General features: G+C 37.1%; 1 protein-coding gene across 6 annotated transcripts in view; it reads left to right on the plus strand.

The window, feature by feature from the left end:
* LOC116287237 (follicle-stimulating hormone receptor) overlaps window positions 1–18,702 on the plus strand; it is a 30,927-nt gene extending 12,225 nt beyond the window's left edge. For 4 of the 6 annotated variants that reach the window (XM_031693887.2, XM_031693884.2, XM_031693885.2 and 1 more), the window contains 13 exons: window positions 8,443–8,576; window positions 9,203–9,277; window positions 10,243–10,314; window positions 10,747–10,818; window positions 11,444–11,515; window positions 11,804–11,875; window positions 12,124–12,195; window positions 12,704–12,775; window positions 13,117–13,182; window positions 13,804–13,875; window positions 14,786–14,857; window positions 15,117–15,185; window positions 15,849–18,702. In XM_031693887.2, coding sequence (XP_031549747.1) covers window positions 8,467–8,576; window positions 9,203–9,277; window positions 10,243–10,314; window positions 10,747–10,818; window positions 11,444–11,515; window positions 11,804–11,875; window positions 12,124–12,195; window positions 12,704–12,775; window positions 13,117–13,182; window positions 13,804–13,875; window positions 14,786–14,857; window positions 15,117–15,185; window positions 15,849–17,769 — 2,817 coding nt within the window. In that variant the 5' untranslated portion in view covers window positions 8,443–8,466 and the 3' untranslated portion in view covers window positions 17,770–18,702. Of the gene's footprint in view, window positions 1–7,865; window positions 8,310–8,442; window positions 8,577–9,202; window positions 9,278–10,242; window positions 10,315–10,746; window positions 10,819–11,443; window positions 11,516–11,803; window positions 11,876–12,123; window positions 12,196–12,703; window positions 12,776–13,116; window positions 13,183–13,803; window positions 13,876–14,785; window positions 14,858–15,116; window positions 15,186–15,848 lie in introns of those variants that run through there. The other 2 variants (XR_016119281.1, XM_031693882.2) reach the window with 2 other exon arrangements.
* Window positions 18,703–20,037: the final 1,335 nt, after the last annotated feature.

Here is a 20,037-nt window from a genome sequence, read left to right on the forward strand (position 1 = left end):
CAATCGAACGGGGAAAAAAGAAAAAGCGTCTTGAAATGAAGACAAAACAGCCCCGGGATAGAAAATTAAATATACTCGATTTGACGTATTTAACCAAGAATCGTTTGTGAGAAGATTGATTATTTCTTTATTTACTTCCGTTCTGTGATACATTGAACATACGAGAAAAGAAGCTTAACATGTTACTAAATGGTTGCCATGGTACCAAGGAATTTCTTCTTCAAATCACTCCGAAACATTTAAAAACAAAATCTCATTTGTCAGGACTGAAGATATCCATTTAACTGTATCTGAGAATTAGGTCTAGAAAGAGAGAACTCTTGAAGCAATTCTCGTGGGATTAACCTTAACCAAGAGAGTATGAAATTGATGCTCTCGGAAATTAGCTTTCTAGTGTCGCAGTCTTTGAGAGCCAATAGGCCTTTTGCAACAATGTGTTTTTTACAAAGGTGGTCACGTGACCTGTTGTTGCACTCCCTATCGCAATATGTTTATTTATGTCAAAGGTTTATGCAACTCATAGCAGAAAAGGATTTTAAAATACTGATTAATGATTTTAATAACATTCATTATATGAAACATATTTCATCTTAATTTCAGCTAGCTTGTTTTGCTTAGATATGTGGTTTGACGTTCAGGGCAAGGGCGGATCCAGGGGGGGGGCAAAGGGGGGCTGAAGCCCCCCCCCCCCCCCTTCAACAGAAAAAAACGATGCTTTTTTATATTGTTTTCCGTTTTTTTGACGGAAGAAACTTAATTAGCCCCCCCCCCACTAAAATATTGGCTGGATCCGCCCTTGCAGGGATCTTTTATAACAAGTTGCTTTTACTTATTCGTTCATTCGTTCATTCGTTCATTCGTTCATTCGTTCATTCGTTCATTCGTTCATTCGTTCATTTATTTGTTTATTTGTAGCAATTTTCGGGTTAATCCTAGACTAGCTGCTAGATGATTTAGCACCGTTACTGATGCAAATAAAGACAAAAGAGGGTTGGCAAAATAAAAGCGTTTAAAGTAAACAACAAATAGAAAAGCAGGGGGAAAAGGATTTGTACAAAAAAACGGGCTATCTATGAAAAGTCGTCAGTCGCTCGTTAAGCAATTTTATTGATCGTAACTGAAATTCTATAGCCGCCCTGTTTCAATTAGTACAGATACCATGCATGAGTCACTGATGGTTAGCTGATTATTGGATTGACCGTGGGAGCCCAATTTAAAAATGCGTTGCGTGTCTACGTATTTTCCTGCTTTAAAAAAAACCAAAACTACGCAATAGTACCCAGGGGTCTTCAGGGCACTACCCAAGAGACCTTTGCCGACATATGATACAGAGATGCTGCGAAAAGTCTGATTTATATGGAAGTGACAGTTACCAATCAATGTCTGATTTATCAAAGTGATTGATTGGGGGTGGGGCTGCGAATCACGTGTCGGAAATTAATGTCTACGCATGTTCTTTTTACTTTAGTTGCTGAAATTCAAGGCTCAGCGTAGGATAAGGAATTACTCGGGTGTATAAACTGAGCAATAAAGCTCAAATTTTTAACTTAGCTTTTCAAAGGCAGTATTCTATACAGCTCTAACTTAAACTAGGAAAATAAGGCTTCAAATAAAATAAGGCCGGCAGTTCCTTTTTCAGTTTTCACTTCATGACCAGCAGTTTCTTTTTATTTTCTTCCAGGGATTTTCTTCTGCTAGATTTCAATTTGACGGATTTGGGTAGAAAGGAATACGTTACTCAAAAATAGAAAAGTTTCACTATTATATTTTATTATTTTAAAAATGAAAAAACCATCCAAGTGCTAACCCTCCTCAGACGAGCTTGCCTCGGTATCTTGAACGACAACTATTTATCCACTGGACCACGGAAAACAATGCACCGTATAGACTAGATTTTTTAACAGTATTTTTTCAACCGATTCCGTGCGTGGCAGAGATGCAAGGGATTAGCCGACATGGTCTGGGGGCCGGCTGGTCTCTCCTCTGATGCTTCGGCTAGAACATTTTCTTGCGTAATAAGTACACCCAAGGGCAGAAGGATTTAATCGCCGTCAGGTCCGAAGTCCATACGACGCCCCAGCTCTGCGGATGTCTCGGGGGTATGGCACAGTGGAATTGTGTTTTTTAATTTTTTTTTGGTGGGTTCGAATCCCATTTTATCCACATAACATTTTTCTTTCTTTTTTCTTCTTCTTTTATTCCTAGTCAGTTGCTTATAAGCCAGTATAAATTCCATCAGACGTTATCAGTCACATATTTTTTTATATCGATCAGAGGAAAGTAGAGCTATGCTTTCCTATCTTTCCTGGCAAAGTTTTCTGACAAGAACATTTACTGTAATTGGATCTCTATATCATATGCTCGCAAAGGACCAGTGGGTGGTGCATGAAGACCTCTAGGTACTATTGTGCAATTTATGCATTTTCTAACAAGGAAAATAAACAGCCACCCCAGTAAGTAAAATATTAAGAAAGGACGATAAAAGATAGGAAAATTGATTGGTGATTCTTACTGAGAACATTGGGATATTTGATCTTGTTGCGTCATGGCGCAAGATCAAATTCACAAGTAGTGTGACATGCGTAACGCAACACCGTTTATTTTATACTACAAAAGGGCAGAACATGCAATTATTTTAATATTATGTAGAAAACACCTTAAGGGAGAAGATCGTCTAAGGCGAGTTAAAGAAATCATTTTTTTCTATGAAACATTCCATTATCTTTTGACTGACACTGAAAACGTCTTCAGCTGTGCTAGGCCTCTGTGCATGATACAGGCAACCCAGTGAACGCCTATAGGGCGTCTTGTTAAAGTATCGTAAGATAGGTGACCCAGTTGTCAAGAGAATCTACTTCTGAATCTATAATCTCGTTGATACTTAAGGTAATGTTGTTTTTAAATAACGTCGCTACGATATTCTTGGATACACATTCTGGACATTTGCACCATCAATAAAGCTTTATTCTTAAATCCGAAATTGAATGGATCTGATAAAAAAAAGGGCGTAAAACTACTTAATTCAATTCAATTCAATTTCAGTTTATTTACGTGAATGTTTTTGTTTTTGTTTTTTTTTCTTTCAATTTTATATAATAGAATTATAAAAATATATTAAGTTTGTATAATATTTAGAATTTTTACTATAATTAACATATAACAGGTGTAAGTGTACGACAGCCAAAGGAGCTAAAGCTTTCTAGTTGGCTGTCTTAGTTTTCACTTAGGCTCTAAAAAGAAAAAAGGAAAAAAAGAAAAAAACTACAAGCCTATGATATAATAATATTATTATTATTATAATACTGTAAAAATAATAATGCTACTATGTTTAAATAGGTCAAAGCACGCCGGTTACCTACTAAGTTTTTTTCGTTAAGTAGCTTTTGAGTAGCTTTAAGGTCGTGTAAACCTCAAGGTAAAAAAAGGTTTCTTGATTTCCCTTAGTTACCTCTGGTAAGCCATAATTTGTCACGGTGTAGTTTTGCTCTTCTCCCTGACCTTCCCTATTTTGAAAATACTGAGTGGATAGAATTAATTACGGGTTTATCATAATATTTCAGTTTCGTTGAACCAGGATTGATTTGGCACTCTTTTTTACGTTACCCCCTCGGTAACTGAGCGGAGAAGACAAAATGGCCCTACCTAGCGGGCACCAGAAAAAGGCCGCTGTGTAAGCAGGGGGTATATTCACGTTTATATCACTAAGAAAGGAGCACTAATAGAGAAAGATGAGAGCATTGAAAAAAATTGCCCATACATTTGGAATATTTGCTCTTTTCGGTCTTTTTCCTCTCTTTCCAAAGCAAAAGGTTGTTCTTAAAAGTAAAGTTATATAGCACAAGTAAACTGCGTGACAAAACATCCTCAATGACCCTGTAAATATTCTGTTCTTCGCGAACTACTGTAGTTAGCGTGTTTTCGAGGCTACTGAAACCTAACGGAAACCATAAGAGGCGAATGCATAGGCCAACAGACAGTATGAGCTTATAAAATCAGCAAAAATACGGTTCTAAATTTTAACAAATTCCTATGAATTATATACCAAAATGTTCAGGAAAGCCCGAGGTTTTCAAATCCATTTCTGTTTTTTTTTTTTTTTTTTTTTTTTTTTTTTTTTTGACTAGTTCTGTTTTATTTCAAGGAGACGATTTTCTAGCTTGGCCCCGGTTATATGTCATGCATTTTCTCTTGTAAAATACATCCAATAGCATACTCAAAAAGTACGGTGGTTTTTTTCAATAGAATTCAATCTAAACCATATAATACAGTCCGTGATTATTTAGATAGTCATTATTTTGAGAAAAGATCCAAAAACCGTGTTTTTGAGACATAATTTGTATGGGTTCACATGAGGGGGCGTGAGCTTGAAATCGTAGCTGACCAAATGTTAACAGATTTTTTCTGATGAGGGGGGGAGGGAGGGGGTGGTAGAGGGCACACCCTAAACTCATAGTCCACCGGTTTTTGCTTGAAAAAGCTAAGGACTTGATATCGTATCGCCCATGCATCATTTTTTATTTGCCAAAGCGAATGTATGCGGATACCAAAGTACAGTATAGCCAAGAAACTGATATGAAGAAAGAAAGAAAAAAAGAAAAAGGGAGTGAGAGAGAGTTAGAGGGAGAGAAAGAGAGAGAAAGAGAGAGAGAGAAAGAGAGCAGGGCCGTAACCAGGGGGGAGCACAGAGTGCCCCCCCCCCCCCCCCCCCATAAAAGCTAAAAGTTTAAGGTCTGCTCATCTATCTTCTTTTGCGTCTGGCCATGTAGTGACAGGTCGTCATGCGCCATTGAAAGCCAACACGCAAACTAAGAGCTGAACTTAAAATACAATGGCTTTAGGAATGCGTTGATCTAAACCAATATTATCTTATTGGTATCGTTATAACTTTCTGCCATGAATCGATCTCGTTTTTACTAATATGCATCAGTTGGTATTGATAAGAATGCCTTATTTTTAGTATAAATATATATATGTGTGTGTGTGTGTATATACGTGTGTGCGTGTGCTTGGTATAAATCTGTCCCTGCTGTGCAAGCGGCTCTTCGTCGAATCATAATATATTTATAATAACCATTCAACCACTTTGATCCATTCTCGTTTTTAATTCCTTTTATTGATAATGCGGCCGCCTACCCAATATTATGATCCGAAGGCTTAACATCTTCACATCAGAACTCCCCGGCTCCCCTTTATAACAATATTAGATAGGGGTCTCGATATTATGTATGTATGCTTTTGTATTAATTGATAATGCATAGTAGCTATATCGCGCGTATGGCACTATTTTGCCTTAACGCCGTGCAAGCTAAAAACAACAACAAATAATCAGATGCATTCTGATTGTTTATTGCCCTAGACATAGCTATGAATATTTTTATTGTATGTAATACTTGCCTCAAGGTGCCTTTCGTGATGAAGAATCACCTGTTCCGTATAACAATACGCATGCGCAATGGCTACACTATTAATTGATCAACACCAATATACGAGCAAATATAAGATGCATCACTAGATTTTTATGCTTTGTTTTTGTTGCCCATCGTAACCAATAAAATCACGTGTCCACACGTTTGTCTTGGACGACACGCGTGCGGTCTGGCGATTCTAGAACTGAGAATACTAAAATTCAAAGAAATGTAAATTTGAACCAACCCCCCTTCCCCTAACCCTCCCTCTCAGATGTCGAGAGATGCTGAGTATCACTACAGTACACAGCACACTACGTTTATTTTTCTAATAATTTCAAGCACTATTGAATACGTTTTAGAGTTTAAAATGCTTATTTGATTCTTAAGTCTAGACTTGTTGCTAGCTCGGCTGAGCGAATTTTAGAGTGCCTTCCGGCTCTGTTCTCATCCATGTCAACCGATTTATTGTTTTCGCCTATACGCACGTATTGCTGTACGTCATGCCTATGGCGTTTGACCAGAATGCTGGGGTATTCCTGGAGATTTGGAAGAAAAGACAAAAAATTATTATTATTAACCAGAATTAAATGCAAGAGGAGTAAAAATATGGCGTTAAAACCCCTCAATTAAGTAGTAATCGGTTGTTATGCAGTTGGATGTTGTTGCAGCCTCTGATTATATTCTCTCTGATTGAAAGAAAATTCTAAATTTGCGTTTCTAGAACGTACGATGGAAGAGGTGTTGTCCCCTTAAAGCCCTTTAGCAAGTAGTGTTTGAAGCGACCGTTCGAAATGCCAGATCTTCTCGATATCTATTGATGGGTTGCAAGCATTTCCGAGAGAGTTAAAAGACAAACATGGCGGCCATTATGGTGCCGTTAGCAATGGATGCTAATAAGAGATCTTTTTATATAGTTTATATATATATTCTCATATACAAGAGATCTTTTGTTAAATGGTACCAATGCTCCCCCGAGAGGTCGCGGTGATGTAACGTGCAATCAAAGAATAAAGTACTTCTGACATAGACCCCCTCGATGAGCGTTACGCTCTTGGGGTTAATGTATCGACAAAATATGTTTAAATAAAAGAAAGGAAAAGAAGAAGAAGAAGAAGAAAAATGTACTCTCTCCTCCAAACAGTGCGTTATTGCCAGGCTATAAGCAATATTCGTAGCCCGAAGGACGTTATCGAAGAAGTGAATACCATCAGCGAAAGCCGGGACAAAACAAAATGAAATCTTCCTAAAATTTAAATTTTGTCATTTTTTTCCTGAATATTTTCTGTTCTGTTTTGACATATTTACATATGAATATAATACTAATAACGGTGAACCCAAACTAATTCAGAGCGAATTTTTGGGCAGTTTTATTCTCGCTCGAGCTTCGCAAAACTAGTGCGTCAATTTAACTGTATTTTTCATATAATGTGCTTGAATTATCCTAGAGTCCAACAGTATATTTAATCAAAGATTTTTTAAGTGGCCTATTACGGCCAAAAATCAAATAGTCCTATTTTTAGTTTTTCGCTTTTTTCTCCTCATCCCCTCAAGCACAATTTTTCTAAGATTTTCATAGTCTTATTATCTAGTAGAGTATAGTACTAGTGCAAACTGTGTGCAAATTTGGCAATCGATTCAATGGTAATGTTTCTACAGCGCGATGTTTCATATGCTTCAAATTTTGGATCACGGAATTTTCAAGCGCCGCCCTAGCTTTTTTTTCTGCCCTAGACTTTCTATCCAAATTTACACACTGGCTGCATTAGTACTAGATGATAGGATTCTGAAAATTACAGAAAAATTGTACCTAAGGCGAGCAGAAAAAAAGCCAAAAACTAAAAATAGCAGTTTGATTTTCGGGCGTAATACATATTGGCTAAACACTTAAAAAATCTTGATATAAAATACACTGCTAGAATCTAGACTAAGCACATTATAATATAAAAAAACCAGATCTACCTTTAGAATAAGCCTGAAGCGAGATGACGTTTTACCCCCGACTCTATACCATAATAGTTTTTAAAATTCTTTCATCTAAAATTTTTTTGATTCCTTAGAGAATACAGAAACAATATTCATAATTAAAGAACAAAAGCAATGTGAAAAGGATCATGGTCTAGAGACAGGGGTAAAACGTCATCTCGCTTCAGGCTTATTAGTTAGCAATACAAGGTGCAAGATGAAGCCTTTTTTTTTTTTTTTTTTTTTTTTTTTTTTTTTTTTTTTTTTTTGAATAAATAATTGTATTCAAATATGTTATCTGTTGTGTTGACATATATTCATCTCGAATTGTTTTAGTAATATCACGATAAATTTTACTCAATTGACTCTTAATGGACATTCTCTAAAAAATAAATTTGCCAAAGGCAATTTTAATCAAATATTCATGAGTTTTACTTCAAGTGTTTGTTCACCATGACACTGCTGCTTTTAACTTGATGTTTGTATTGATTCCTAGTCATGCAGCTAGACGTGTTATTGACTGGCTATAAAATTCGTGTTTGCTTGATAATCTCTCGCATATTTCGAAGCTGTTAAATTATCTGCTTAATCATCCGATGGCGTTTTTAAACTGTTTACGAGCAATTTCGACTGCTAAATTTATAGGTTTTATGTGACTGGTATAGATATACGAGGCAAGATTAGTCGTTTAATTATATTATCCTGCATTACAACACAAAGACGACACAGGAGGAAAGCACAATTACGTGGGCATCAATTAGTGTCGTTAACAACAGAATTGTATTTATGCGAAACTCTTAGCTAATCTTCCTTAATTGTCCAGCTCTTTTATAATCTGGACATAAAGAAAGCATAAATTATTAAGCCGGAGTGAATATGTTATGGCCTGATGTGGGCTTACACGTACGAGTGCTGAAATCCTTATTATTATTTATTAAGGTATATCTTATGCACTTGGCACTTTTTAAACCAAGTTCTAATATAAGAGAGTGGCGATATTGGACAGTGAAACGGCTAAGAGATAAGGTATTTAAATGTGTATTTTACTTATAAATACTATTTTACTCTTCAGGTGAATCGTATTGCCATATTAAACATGGGTTTGCCTCCCATGAAGGCTGTTTCGTTGCGTTTTCTTCTGATTTGTGGAGCTTGTTTGATCACTTCGTGTGTGGGTTTCGCCTGCCAACCTCCAAAGATTGTACTGTAAGTAAATACCGTAAATACTTGTTTTTTCATAGACTGTGGTATTGATTCAAGGTTATAAACAATTGCATATGAAGGTTTTGATTTTTTCGGAGCACTTTTATCTACTAAGTTTTCTCGACTTTCACTTCGTTTGGCGAAAAAATAATAACGACTTTGGCAACAATCTAACTTAACTCAACTCGAAAATTCAAAACGGAGTTTCATTTGTACCGGTGATAACAACGGTTAGTGAAGCGTTCATCCGGCTCCAGTTTTCGTTGCCGACTTAAACTCAAACGATGAATCAAAAAGTTGGTGAACTGTAAGCAAGGATTACACGGATACACTGATCTGTCGAGGTTACCGCGTTTTCTTAAGCCGTTTAGAATACAAGCAGCCCTTACTTAGAAAACCTTGCGATAAAGTGCGCGACGTTTGCTAAATTAAATAGTTTATTCAAAAGTTGATCATTTACGAATATTGTATTTTTCAGAAAAGGTAATTTCATAGTTCTATTTGAATTGTGACGAACTCTTGATATTTTTTGAAATAAAGGACCTATCATTGTATGATCTGTAGAGAATTCACATGCAATATTGGGAGGGAACTGAATCAAACATTATTTATCTTTATTATTGCCACAGGAACTGCAGAGGGAAAGAACTTCTGACATTCCCAAGTGATAAATGTGGCTTCAACAAAACAGAAGTTCATTGCTTGTAAGTAAAAAATTGTGTTGCCATTAGTTACATTCGCCAATCCTTTTCGAGACTATGAGTCCGATCACGCAAATAGTGTGTACCGGTGCGCGCATGATTTAGGAACCGAGTTCCGATTTGTCATCACGTACCCTGATGTTAATGACAGCTAAATGGTTTGCGCGTGTTGTCCTGTTCTACAAGAGGGAAAGAGTTATAGTGATAGTATAAAAGCAATGCGTCATTGCAGCCATACAAAGCGATGATAAAAAGACCTAGGGTAGCGTAAACATGACATTGTTTGACATAGCTGGAGTCATAAGATGATGAATGTTGACTTATGACAAACGTAAAATATTTGTTCTTGACGTGCACTGACATGACCTATACTGGACTGCTGTCTCTGCTGCTATAGTGATTTTATTCATCGTGGCCCATTAAACAAAGTTGTGAAATAAGTGACTAACAGTCCAAGTAAAATAACAAAAACAATGGAATTCTGTTACGTTGACTATTCATTCGTCACTCTTACTGCTATGTAGTCACCAATAACCAATATACTGCTATAATGCTACTCAGTACTACTACTGCTGCTGCTGCTGCTGCTGCTGCTGCTACTACTATTACTCAGTATTACTACTACTACTATTACTACTACTACTACTACTACTACTACTACTACTACTACTACTACTACTACTACTACTACTACTACTACTACTATTACTCAGTATTACTACCTCCACTGCTACCAATGCTATCAATGCAACTACTGCTACTATACCACTTCTACGTACTGCTTATTTAACTACTAGCTGTTGGGCTGCGCTACTGCTGCTCCTGCTACTACTGCTGCTGCTGTTGATTAATGGCAGTAAGCTGCTATTGCTGTTGTCATTGCCATGGCTATTGCAGCTGTTGTTGTATATGTACAGAGATATTCTAATTTTCTAGTAGTGTCTCTTAACATTTTCTTTTTCTTCTAGAATTCTTTCCAACAACCGCTTACAGAATGTCACGAAGTCGATGTTTTCTTCTTTAAAAGATCTGGAGACACTGTAAGTTAACGTTTAGATGTTTAGACGTAAAGTAAGAAATTTAGAACTCATTTACGCTCCAAAACATGGCACGGCACAACATCGTACTGCGCTGTGACTACATGCCACGGCACGGCACGGCACGGCATCCTACTGCACTGGCAAATTCGCTTTTCCTTTGAGCACCAAATAAAAATTTCCGCAGAAAAATGTAAATGAGTTAACTGTTTTGGCTTGAAATGAATTGCCGTGAAGCTTTTATTAATTTAAACTATACTCTACTGAACACTCTTATCAAAGGAAGCCTTGTAGACTGTTTTGTCGGCGAGTAAATTCAGAGATGTAAAGATCGCGCGGTTTTCGGCCTGAGCAAACAGCGTTTCTTGGGGGCACGCAACGAGTTTCAAAATATTTCATATTTTCATTATTTTTCCCACTTTATATCTTGTAAAGTATGCTCGATGACAATGGACTGACCATTATACAGCCTCAAGCTTTTAACGGGCTCGTCTCGCTTCGTGTGTTGTAAGTTTATTGTTGTCGTTGCTATTCTTTTTTCGCCCAAACTTGCTTAATACGTTGTTTACATGAAAAGCGCTTTTCTCTTGTTTTTCGTCGCTTTGGGTCGTTTTTCTTGTTCAATGCCTCCAGGGCTTTTAGTGACAACAAATGAGCGTTATTCTTGATGTAGCTTTGCAATAAAAAAAACATGATGTATGACAAACATTAAGAATACTGCATGCCAACTGATTGGCTTACAATATCGTACAATTAACTTGCGAGGGGTGGTTTCCGGACCCAAGCATTCTGATTGGATATTTTGATTGTCCTTTCTGGCTGTGTCATTTGTTCAGCGCCGAAACCATTTAGGAGTCGCGTATCCAATATTTGCTATATTAGTCTTTTCCTATTAGTTCACAGAAGTAATTTTATGAGTGAATTAGAGCTTTAAGATAATCTTTTGTGTTTTTTTTTTTTTTTTTTGTTTTTTTTTTGTTTGTTTTGTTTGTTGTTTTTTTGTTTTTGGTTTTTTTTTTTTTTGTTTTTTTTTTTTTTTTGTGTGTGTGTGTGTTTTGTTTTTTTTTTTTTTCACCATTGTATTTGGAGGAAGTACAAAACGATCGACCTGTTACAAATTTATTTATTTCAGAATTCTGTCTAAAAATAAAATCAAACACCTGTCGTCGTCCATGTTTTCTGGTTTAACTAACCTAACAGAGCTGTAAGTGTATTACTCTTTTGCTTGCGCAGGCCTTCGTCTTGCCTATCAAAAGTACGTCGCATGACAAGCGATGACAATGCTTCCGTCAGCGCTCCAATCTAATCACCATTCAATCAAAAGCTAAAAAGTATATCTCATGTCAATAATAAAGTTTGTACACATTTCCCAAAGTGTCAAAAAAATTCGAAAATATTGATTGGGATTACTGACAATGTGTAGTCACTATTAATCGTAGTGTAATGACGGGTAAATGATCTATCATTGATAGTAATCTGCTTTCTTGCACAGGAGACTTGACTTTAATGAAGTGACAAGCATTGAGAGCGGAGCATTTAATCATCTGACATCTCTTCGTATATTGTAAGTTTATTCACATAAACTGATGACAATGATTGGGATTAATTGCTGCTTTTGGATTTAATATGTGGGTCTTTTTGTACTACAAACTTTTGGTATTTTATTGCTTTGGACTCTGTAAGAAATGATCGAGTTGTACTGAGAGAGCAAAAGAAAAGGGCACAAAAGCAAGGTCTCGTTCCTGAAGGTTGTGTGTTGTGCATGTTTTCAACATATAATCAAACACATAGTTCCAACGTCTTTTCATCCAGGAGTATGGGTAGGAATCAAATCAAGCATCTGACATCATCAATGTTCTCTGGATTAACCAATCTTCAAATGCTGTAAGTGCACATCCAGGACTGCTTTGATTTGGCTACTTTAGAAACGAGTTGAGGACTGGTAACGAGTTTTTAGAATTAGCTTAGTTACAAAATAAATGCCATAACGAGAAAGAGTACATCGAAATTAGTAAATCTCTGGAGTTTCAAGATTTTAGGTTTCATACCTTTTGTGTAGCAACCTCGCAAACGTCTCAAAAATAACAAAGAAATATTGTACTGGGAACGCTTGTTCTTAGTAAACATACATTCATTTGTAATTTTTGACATTTTTGATTGCTAATATTAGCTGATACTTAGCCTATCCAAGTCATACTGCAGAAACCTGTTTGTTTCGATGTGCTCTTTCTCGTCATGGACCTTCTATGTACTCGTTCCCAGTCCTTCACTCGTTTCTTACGTGGCCAATGAAATCATTTCTCCCTTATCCCTGAAACCCTAAGATCTCACCAAGCATCAAATAAAGCTAGCTAATAATCCAGTAATGTAATGCTCCTTTTCCCCCCGGCAGAACTATTGAAGAGAATGGCCTGATGAGCGTCCATCCAGGTGCTCTGGATGACTTGATCTCTCTGACTGAACTGTGAGTCTAAGTCTAAGATATTTTTCTTTTTCAATCTTTTGATGGAATCAAAAGTATTAATAAACTCAAAATGTCCTGCTTTCCTACTTTTTCCTTGCTTTTATTACAAGGCGTTGCTTTTTCTTGCCTTTTCTTTGGGTTTTCTGCCTTTGAATCGATTTATCAGAGCCTTTTTTACGGCTCTAAACGAGATCAATAATCAACACAAACAAACAAAAAAAAACTTTTAAGAATGAGAACCATATGTAGCAAAATCAGAGTTTGTGTGTGTCAGTCAAAATCAAGTTCAAATTAATAACCCAAATAGTGCCACATAAACAAGTTTTTACATGTTTTTACAGAAATCTAGAGAAAAACCAGCTTGAGGAGATTCCGCAGTTTAATGTTTCATCAAAAGTAACGACTCTGTAAGTACAAAACTCCAAACTAGTTTTTGCCGAACCACAGGCAGCTCAATCTCTTGTTCTGTTGTGTATCGTTTTTTTCGAGGTCCTACTAAAGAAAATGGTAGGAGGAGGAGGAGGAGGAGGAGGAGGAGGAGGACGACGAAAAAAACGATAACTCCGTAAAAACGCACCAAACTGGCTTCAAAATCAGCAAAACCTCAAAAGATACAAGCTATCAAGGAAAGTCGTTTTTGTTTTTAAAAGCACTAATTTTACACGCTACGAAATATTACCGTTAATATTTAAATACTACCACACCACAGAACAAGAGATTGGGCTGCCTGTGGCCGAACAGGTTTTCGTAGCCGCCATTAGTTTCGGTCCCAGATCCTAGAGGGCCCGTAAGGATCTGGGACCGAAACTAATGACGGTTGCGAAGAAGACTACCGCCATATTGGCTGAGGTTAAAATTTTTTAAATTCCTCACGAGATTTTTTCTTCATAATTTTATAATACCAATGAAATAGAGGCGGTAACGATAAAGAGTTATTTTATTATTTATTTCGCTTAGTAATGATAACAAACCACCTAAATATGCCAAACAACAGTGATATTTTTATATTTCTTGTTTTTTTTTTCTAGACGCTTGGCTTTCAATCCCATAGCAACTTTACATATATCAACCATGAAGAATTATCCTCACCTGGTATTCTTGTAAGTCTGCTTGGTAGTTTGTATTTATGTCTCACGTTTTTCAGTTTCCTCTAAGGCATTTGATTCCAGAAATCATTTCTTAAACAAATAAAGGTGTTATCGATGAAGCAAATGGTTGAGATGATTGAAAGTGAAGCAGACATTTTGGCTGAGATAATCAGTCTTGCGTCAAACTAATTTCTTTTGCAGGTTTTCAACAAAAAAAGGCTTTCATAAGAATTTTCGATTTTTTGAAAATTTATATTTTCACGAATCTTCATATCATATCTTACTTCCTTCAAACTTCACAGTTGACTAGCTGACTTCCCCATTCACGGATTCGTACGGCCCTGCTCACGCCATTTACCCAAAGGTTTTTTTAAGAGCGCGCGCCCGGGCAAATACGGGTCATATGATAAACCACAGGGGGCAGAGGGGGGCCACTTATCTTTCATTGTTTACGAAATTGTCTTGTCGCTCCGCTATCTTATTTTATATTATCTACCGCTGTACATAATATGAATAAACTTGAGCCCGCCAGATACCGCGCGCGCTGTGCTGTGCCTTAGCTTACATGACTGTGGATGATTGCGCGCTGTGCGTAAATCTATAGATATTTTTTCAAGCAATCATCCACTGTAAGCTAACCAGCTGGAAGGCACAACAGCACAGCGCGCGCGGTATCTGACGGGCTCAAGTTTATTCATATTATGTACAGCGGTAAATAATATAAAACAAGATGGCGGAGCGACAAGACAATTTCGTAAACAATGAAAGATAAGTGGCTCCCCTCTGCCCCCTGTGGATAAACTTGTTTATTTTGCAATTTCAGACAAGTGTCTCCTCTAATGAAGTCGTATTTATTTTATTAACAACATTACTATGAATCCAACAACATTTTCATGAAACTTCTCTTGAACGTTTGTCACAGGTATCTTACGGAATCAAGATTAACCAGGTTACCTAGCAAGATATTCTCCTATAACAGAAAACTCAGACGATTGTAAGTTTAGCTTGGAAGCTTCATCCCCTTCCCTCCCTTAGTTCCCAGTCTTTGGTCGTTCATTCCCACCTTCCTAATTAACTTCCACCTTCCTTCCATCCTTCGATTCCTTCCTTCCTTCCTTCCTTCCTTCCTTCCTTCCTTCCTTCCTTCCTTCCTTCCTTCCTTCCTTTCTTTTTTTCTTTTTTTCTTTCTTTCTTTTTCTAAATCACATCTAGATAGTCGTACTCATATTGTTGTTAATCATCTTTATTCCCAGAAATCTCTTTAACACACCTTTGGAGTACGTCGACGACGATGCCTTCGATGGTGTAGAACTGAGAGAATTGTAAGTTAACGTTGTATAAATAATATTAATAAATTATTCTACTTTCTAGTAGCTTGTGCTGCGCCGGTTCCAACAAATTCATGAATAAAAATGATATTACTTATCAACCAATACATTCTATGAGAAAGGTCAGTGAAATTTTATAATTTAGTTCACAAAAGTCACTGGATTGACATTTTACGCATCCAAAAAAAATCAAAATCAAAATCCAAATCCAAATCCAAATCCAAATCCAAATCCAAATCCAAATCCAAATCAAAATCAAAATCAAAATCAAAATCCAAATCCAAATCCAAATCCAAATCCAAATCCAAATCAAAATCAAAATCAAAATCAAAATCAAAATCAAAATCAAAATCAAAATCAAAATCAAAATCAAAATCAAAATCAAAATCAAAATCAAAATCAAAATCAAAATCAAAATCAAAATCAAAATCAAAATCCATGTCAGTATTAAAGTTTCCACTAAAACAGTACCATGATGCAACGCGTTCTGCAACTCTGGAACGTCCGATCCAACATTGACTACTCTCAGATTTTTGTATGCTGAATCTTTTATCTCTTGAAAACCACTTTTTCTCCTCCCCTGTGGGAAAGACAAGTCCGCTCCGAACAAGGAAGAACTGACCTACGCTGAGTCATAAAGTTTCCTTTTATTTTCAGGAATTTAGAAGGGACCAAAATCACCAATCTTCCTGGCAAAGGAATGGAATCCTTAAACTACTTAAACATCCGTAAAGTGAAGAGCCTTTGGGAACTGCCATTCAAGTCATTCCAGAAGCTCTGGCATGCAAAGGTTGAGTATCACTTCCACTGTTGCCTGTTCGAGAAGTACTACGACAACGCAGAAGCGAGTAATCCAAACCTGAAGAACTATTCTGTTGTTAAAGTCTGTCCAACTAGTACTCCATCTTCAACTACAGTCAAACCGAAAAGCAAAACTGATGAAAAACAGTCTTCTGGTGACATATTCGACAAGCACAAAGGTTCGTACGAGAAGGACAACCACACCATCACATTGTCACCAACTTCGTGTATCAATCTTGGTGACTCGAATGTACATGTGCAGGATGAAAAGAAAGAGTTGATATGTGAGCCTCAGCCTGATGCATTCAATCCGTGTGAGGATCTGCTTGGCACGATGGGATTGCGCATCTGTACTTGGTTTGTCTTAATATTTGCGCTCGTAGGGAATGGACTCCAGTTGATAGTACTGTTCACCAGCAAACGAAATACAGCGATGTACCGCGTCCTTATGTGTAATCTATCACTTGCCAATCTATTCATGGGAATGTACTTATTTATGCTTGCCGTGGCTGACGCACGAACGTATAGCGAGTATCAGAATCACGCCAAGGCGTGGCAGTTTGGCCCTGGATGCAACATTGCAGGATTCATATCAATCCTCTCCACCGAACTGGCTGTATACACATTAACTGTTATCACTGTAGAACGTTATTTTACTATAGTTCATCCTATGAAACTAGACATGCATTTATCCACAAGGCAGATTATCATTTTGATGATATTTGGTTGGGTTTTTGCGTTAATCATGGCCATTCTGCCGATCTTCAACATCAGCAGCTACCAGAGGGTCGCCATTTGCTTGCCATTTGACGTCGAGACTCTAGTGTCTAAAATGTACGTGACAGCTCTACTGACAACCAATGGCTTAGCTTTTTTCACTGTGTTATTTTGTTATACAAGAATGTACTTTAGCCTTGGAGGAACTAGTTGTTCAAGCGCCGCTTCAAGTGCCACACGCGTGGAGAGTCGAGTGGCCAAGAAGATGGCTCTTCTGGTGTTCTCGAACTTCACATGTTGGTTCCCTATCGCTTTATTTAGTCTTATAGCTGTTTATGGATCACCGCTTATCGATGTCCCGACCTCTAAATTTCTGTTAGTCTTCGTGTATCCTATCAACGCCTTCACCAATCCTTATCTATATGCTTTGGGAACCAAACATTTCCAACTAGACTTTCTTGATCTGCTCAAACGCTTGGGCCTATGCCCAAAAGGCTCTGAAAGACTACGTAATAAGTTACTAGATCAAATAGCTTCATTGCCAAATACCTCTAAAGCCTATATGGGCAGTAGATCCAGCATCAATATGTACGGTATTCCATCACGGTATTCGGTGGACAGTAGTCCAAAAACCCTTCACTCAAGAAGCGTCGACTCCTCGGCTACCGCGAAAAAAGTCTCGTCATTCTCTTGCCGATTCCTTCCGATTCCCAATATGAGTTTTTCTTCTTGTGGAGACCCAACAGAGTCGACAGAACGGTCTCGAGCAAGTTCTGAGAGTACATCAGACTTCTCGACCTCACAGATACAACCTCTTTTGAAGAGGCAGCATAAAAATGGCAACGCCAGAGAAGAGGGACGTCGATCATCGGCAAGAGAGATCATTATTGGCGGGAATCTTCTAGATAAGAACGAAAACGGTTGTCAACCCCCAAACAACTCACCTGAAGATGGCCAAAAATCGTTAGACAATGAAGAAATCTACGAGAACGAGAGTTGCGTTAAAGACGAAAATGCCAAGAACAATTCAGTACCTGTTGTTATGGTTACTTCTTGCTGAATTAGTTACAGTAATTAATATTTGTGATTCTTTATTTTAAGTTATAAAAACAAAAAACCAGAGACTATATTTACAGTGAACCATAAGATATGCAAATTCTAATATATATTAAAAAGGGATTATATTCCAAAAAAAAAATACAAGCAAGAGATGACTTGACTTCTTTGACCTGCCAGACGAACCTTTCTATGCCCAGAATGCTGCCTCCAGATGCTTATGATTACAGTTCGGCGGGAAAGCACGAGGCGAGTTCTATTCATTGCTCGAGCAGTTGCAAATATTTAAAACACGTATAGATAATAAATTTATAATACAGATGAGTTAAGAGCAATGCGAATGGATTTGATACTAACTTATTATATTTATAGCTTCCGACCTTAGTGTCATTTAAAGAACCGTAAAGTGAATTATCTATCCAAAATACAAAGTAAAAATGTTTGCAAATGCTTTTCAGTTGAAAATGCATTATTGTCTTGAATCCTGCTGGCAGAGGGACTTTTCTCCCCCAAAAACAACGAGGCTAAAAGAAACCTTCATTTATCTGTTATCATTGGATGGAAACTGTTGGCCGGATATTGGTGCGTACTTGACTCTCTCCGGCATCAGTCTTCTGTTTTACCTCAAGCCGAAATCAATAGATAATATGGGGATAACCAAGTTAAAAACCGGATTTTCTGGCATCATCATCAGACGCATGTACTATTGTATACTGAACTCAGGCTAGAGTCCAGGTAGCCTGCTGTGCAGACGTTTTTAGTGTCGGCTCGAGTTTTTAGTGTCGGAACGAGCCGACACTAAAAACGTCTGCACAGCAGGCTAGAGTCTAGGGGGAGGGGATGTCTGTCAGCAGAATAACTTTTGCGTATAAATGGCGATGTCCTAAAACTTTTGATATAATATGCTTAAAACTATTAAATGATTATTTAATGCCTGCACTGACTTTGTGTCTTGTTTCGTGGTTTGTTGAATAATAGAATCTTTGCTTTATCGATCAGTCACACTGCCATGGAAAGAATGATTTAGGCTGACACAGTCTTAAATATCTTTTGCAAATGTGTGGGGTCTGGGTTCTACTTATCCTCGGGAACCCAGGGATAAAATTCTGTCCCTCGTTTCTATAAAATGAAATATTAACGTTGACCTGTATTATTGAAATGGAAACGCTGATTGAAACGCTGGGCAGTTTAAAAAAACAATTTTAAATATCAGATAGCGAATGAAAGTGTATCATAGAGGTCAGTTCAAGGGACTCCACAAAAATGAGCTTTAAAATTTTATTGTGTTAAATAAAGATTTCCATTCCATTCCATACTATGTTCCTGTCAAGATGGCAAGTAAACTGCTAGACTCATCTGTAGGCCTCCATTCGAATTCATCAATCAGTTTTTAATATGTCAATGAACAAAAAAGAAAGTTTATATAGAGGATCAAAGGAAAAATTTCTTGTTATGTTTTTAGGGCATCACTGACGTCAATATTGTCGAGATACCAAGTATCCGTGTAAACAAACACTGGATGGTTCTCACGTTTGTAACAAAGATTGGAAAAAGTCAAGCTTGAAGGCAGGAAAATAAAAGCATTCAGGATAAATTTAAATTATTAATGTATTATATTATCCTATCTATGAAAAAATATTTATAAGAATAATTTGTACCAACATTCCGTATAATATATAATATAATATAGCCGACATGACACAGCAGCCCAGAGAAAATTAATCCAGTTCAGTCAGTTAGTTTCGATCCGTGTACAAGAAGCTTTCCATTGCTAATATAAGTCATTGACGATAACAAACTTGAACATCTTCAACAACAACAAAGACGGCCACTGTGTTTTTCATTGATTTTCTTCGCATTACTGTACTAAGATATGTCAACATTTGAAATGTTCTTACAGTTGAAAATCACTTTCTCCGTAGTTTTGGACATTTTCGATTCACTTGTAAGCTAAATTTTTGCCATTATTTTAGCCATAACAGTCTTCAGTGTAAAGTTGCCATTTTCAAAACGACTGTTTTTCTGTTTTTGACGCCTTTGTGCTTTTCATTCACGCAAGGTGAGGTGCGTAAGGAGAATTAAGGGCATGATCAACAAATACAGTCTATATTTTGTATAGTCATTTATTGTTTGTTGACTTGACTATATTATAAAAGCAATGGATCATAAGTAGCTGTGCGTCCATCGAGTTATGGATGCACTTGGGAGGTTGCTTCAGCACTCAAAAAAGCTAGAGTTGCACTCCGCTTCGCTTTCTTTTCTTCGTGCTTAG

This window comes from Actinia tenebrosa, unplaced genomic scaffold, assembly GCF_029948245.1.
Source record: "Actinia tenebrosa isolate PJP-AT-01 unplaced genomic scaffold, QUT_ActTen_1.0 PGA_scaffold11__36_contigs__length_13525064, whole genome shotgun sequence".
Taxonomy (NCBI): Eukaryota; Metazoa; Cnidaria; class Anthozoa; order Actiniaria; family Actiniidae; genus Actinia; species Actinia tenebrosa.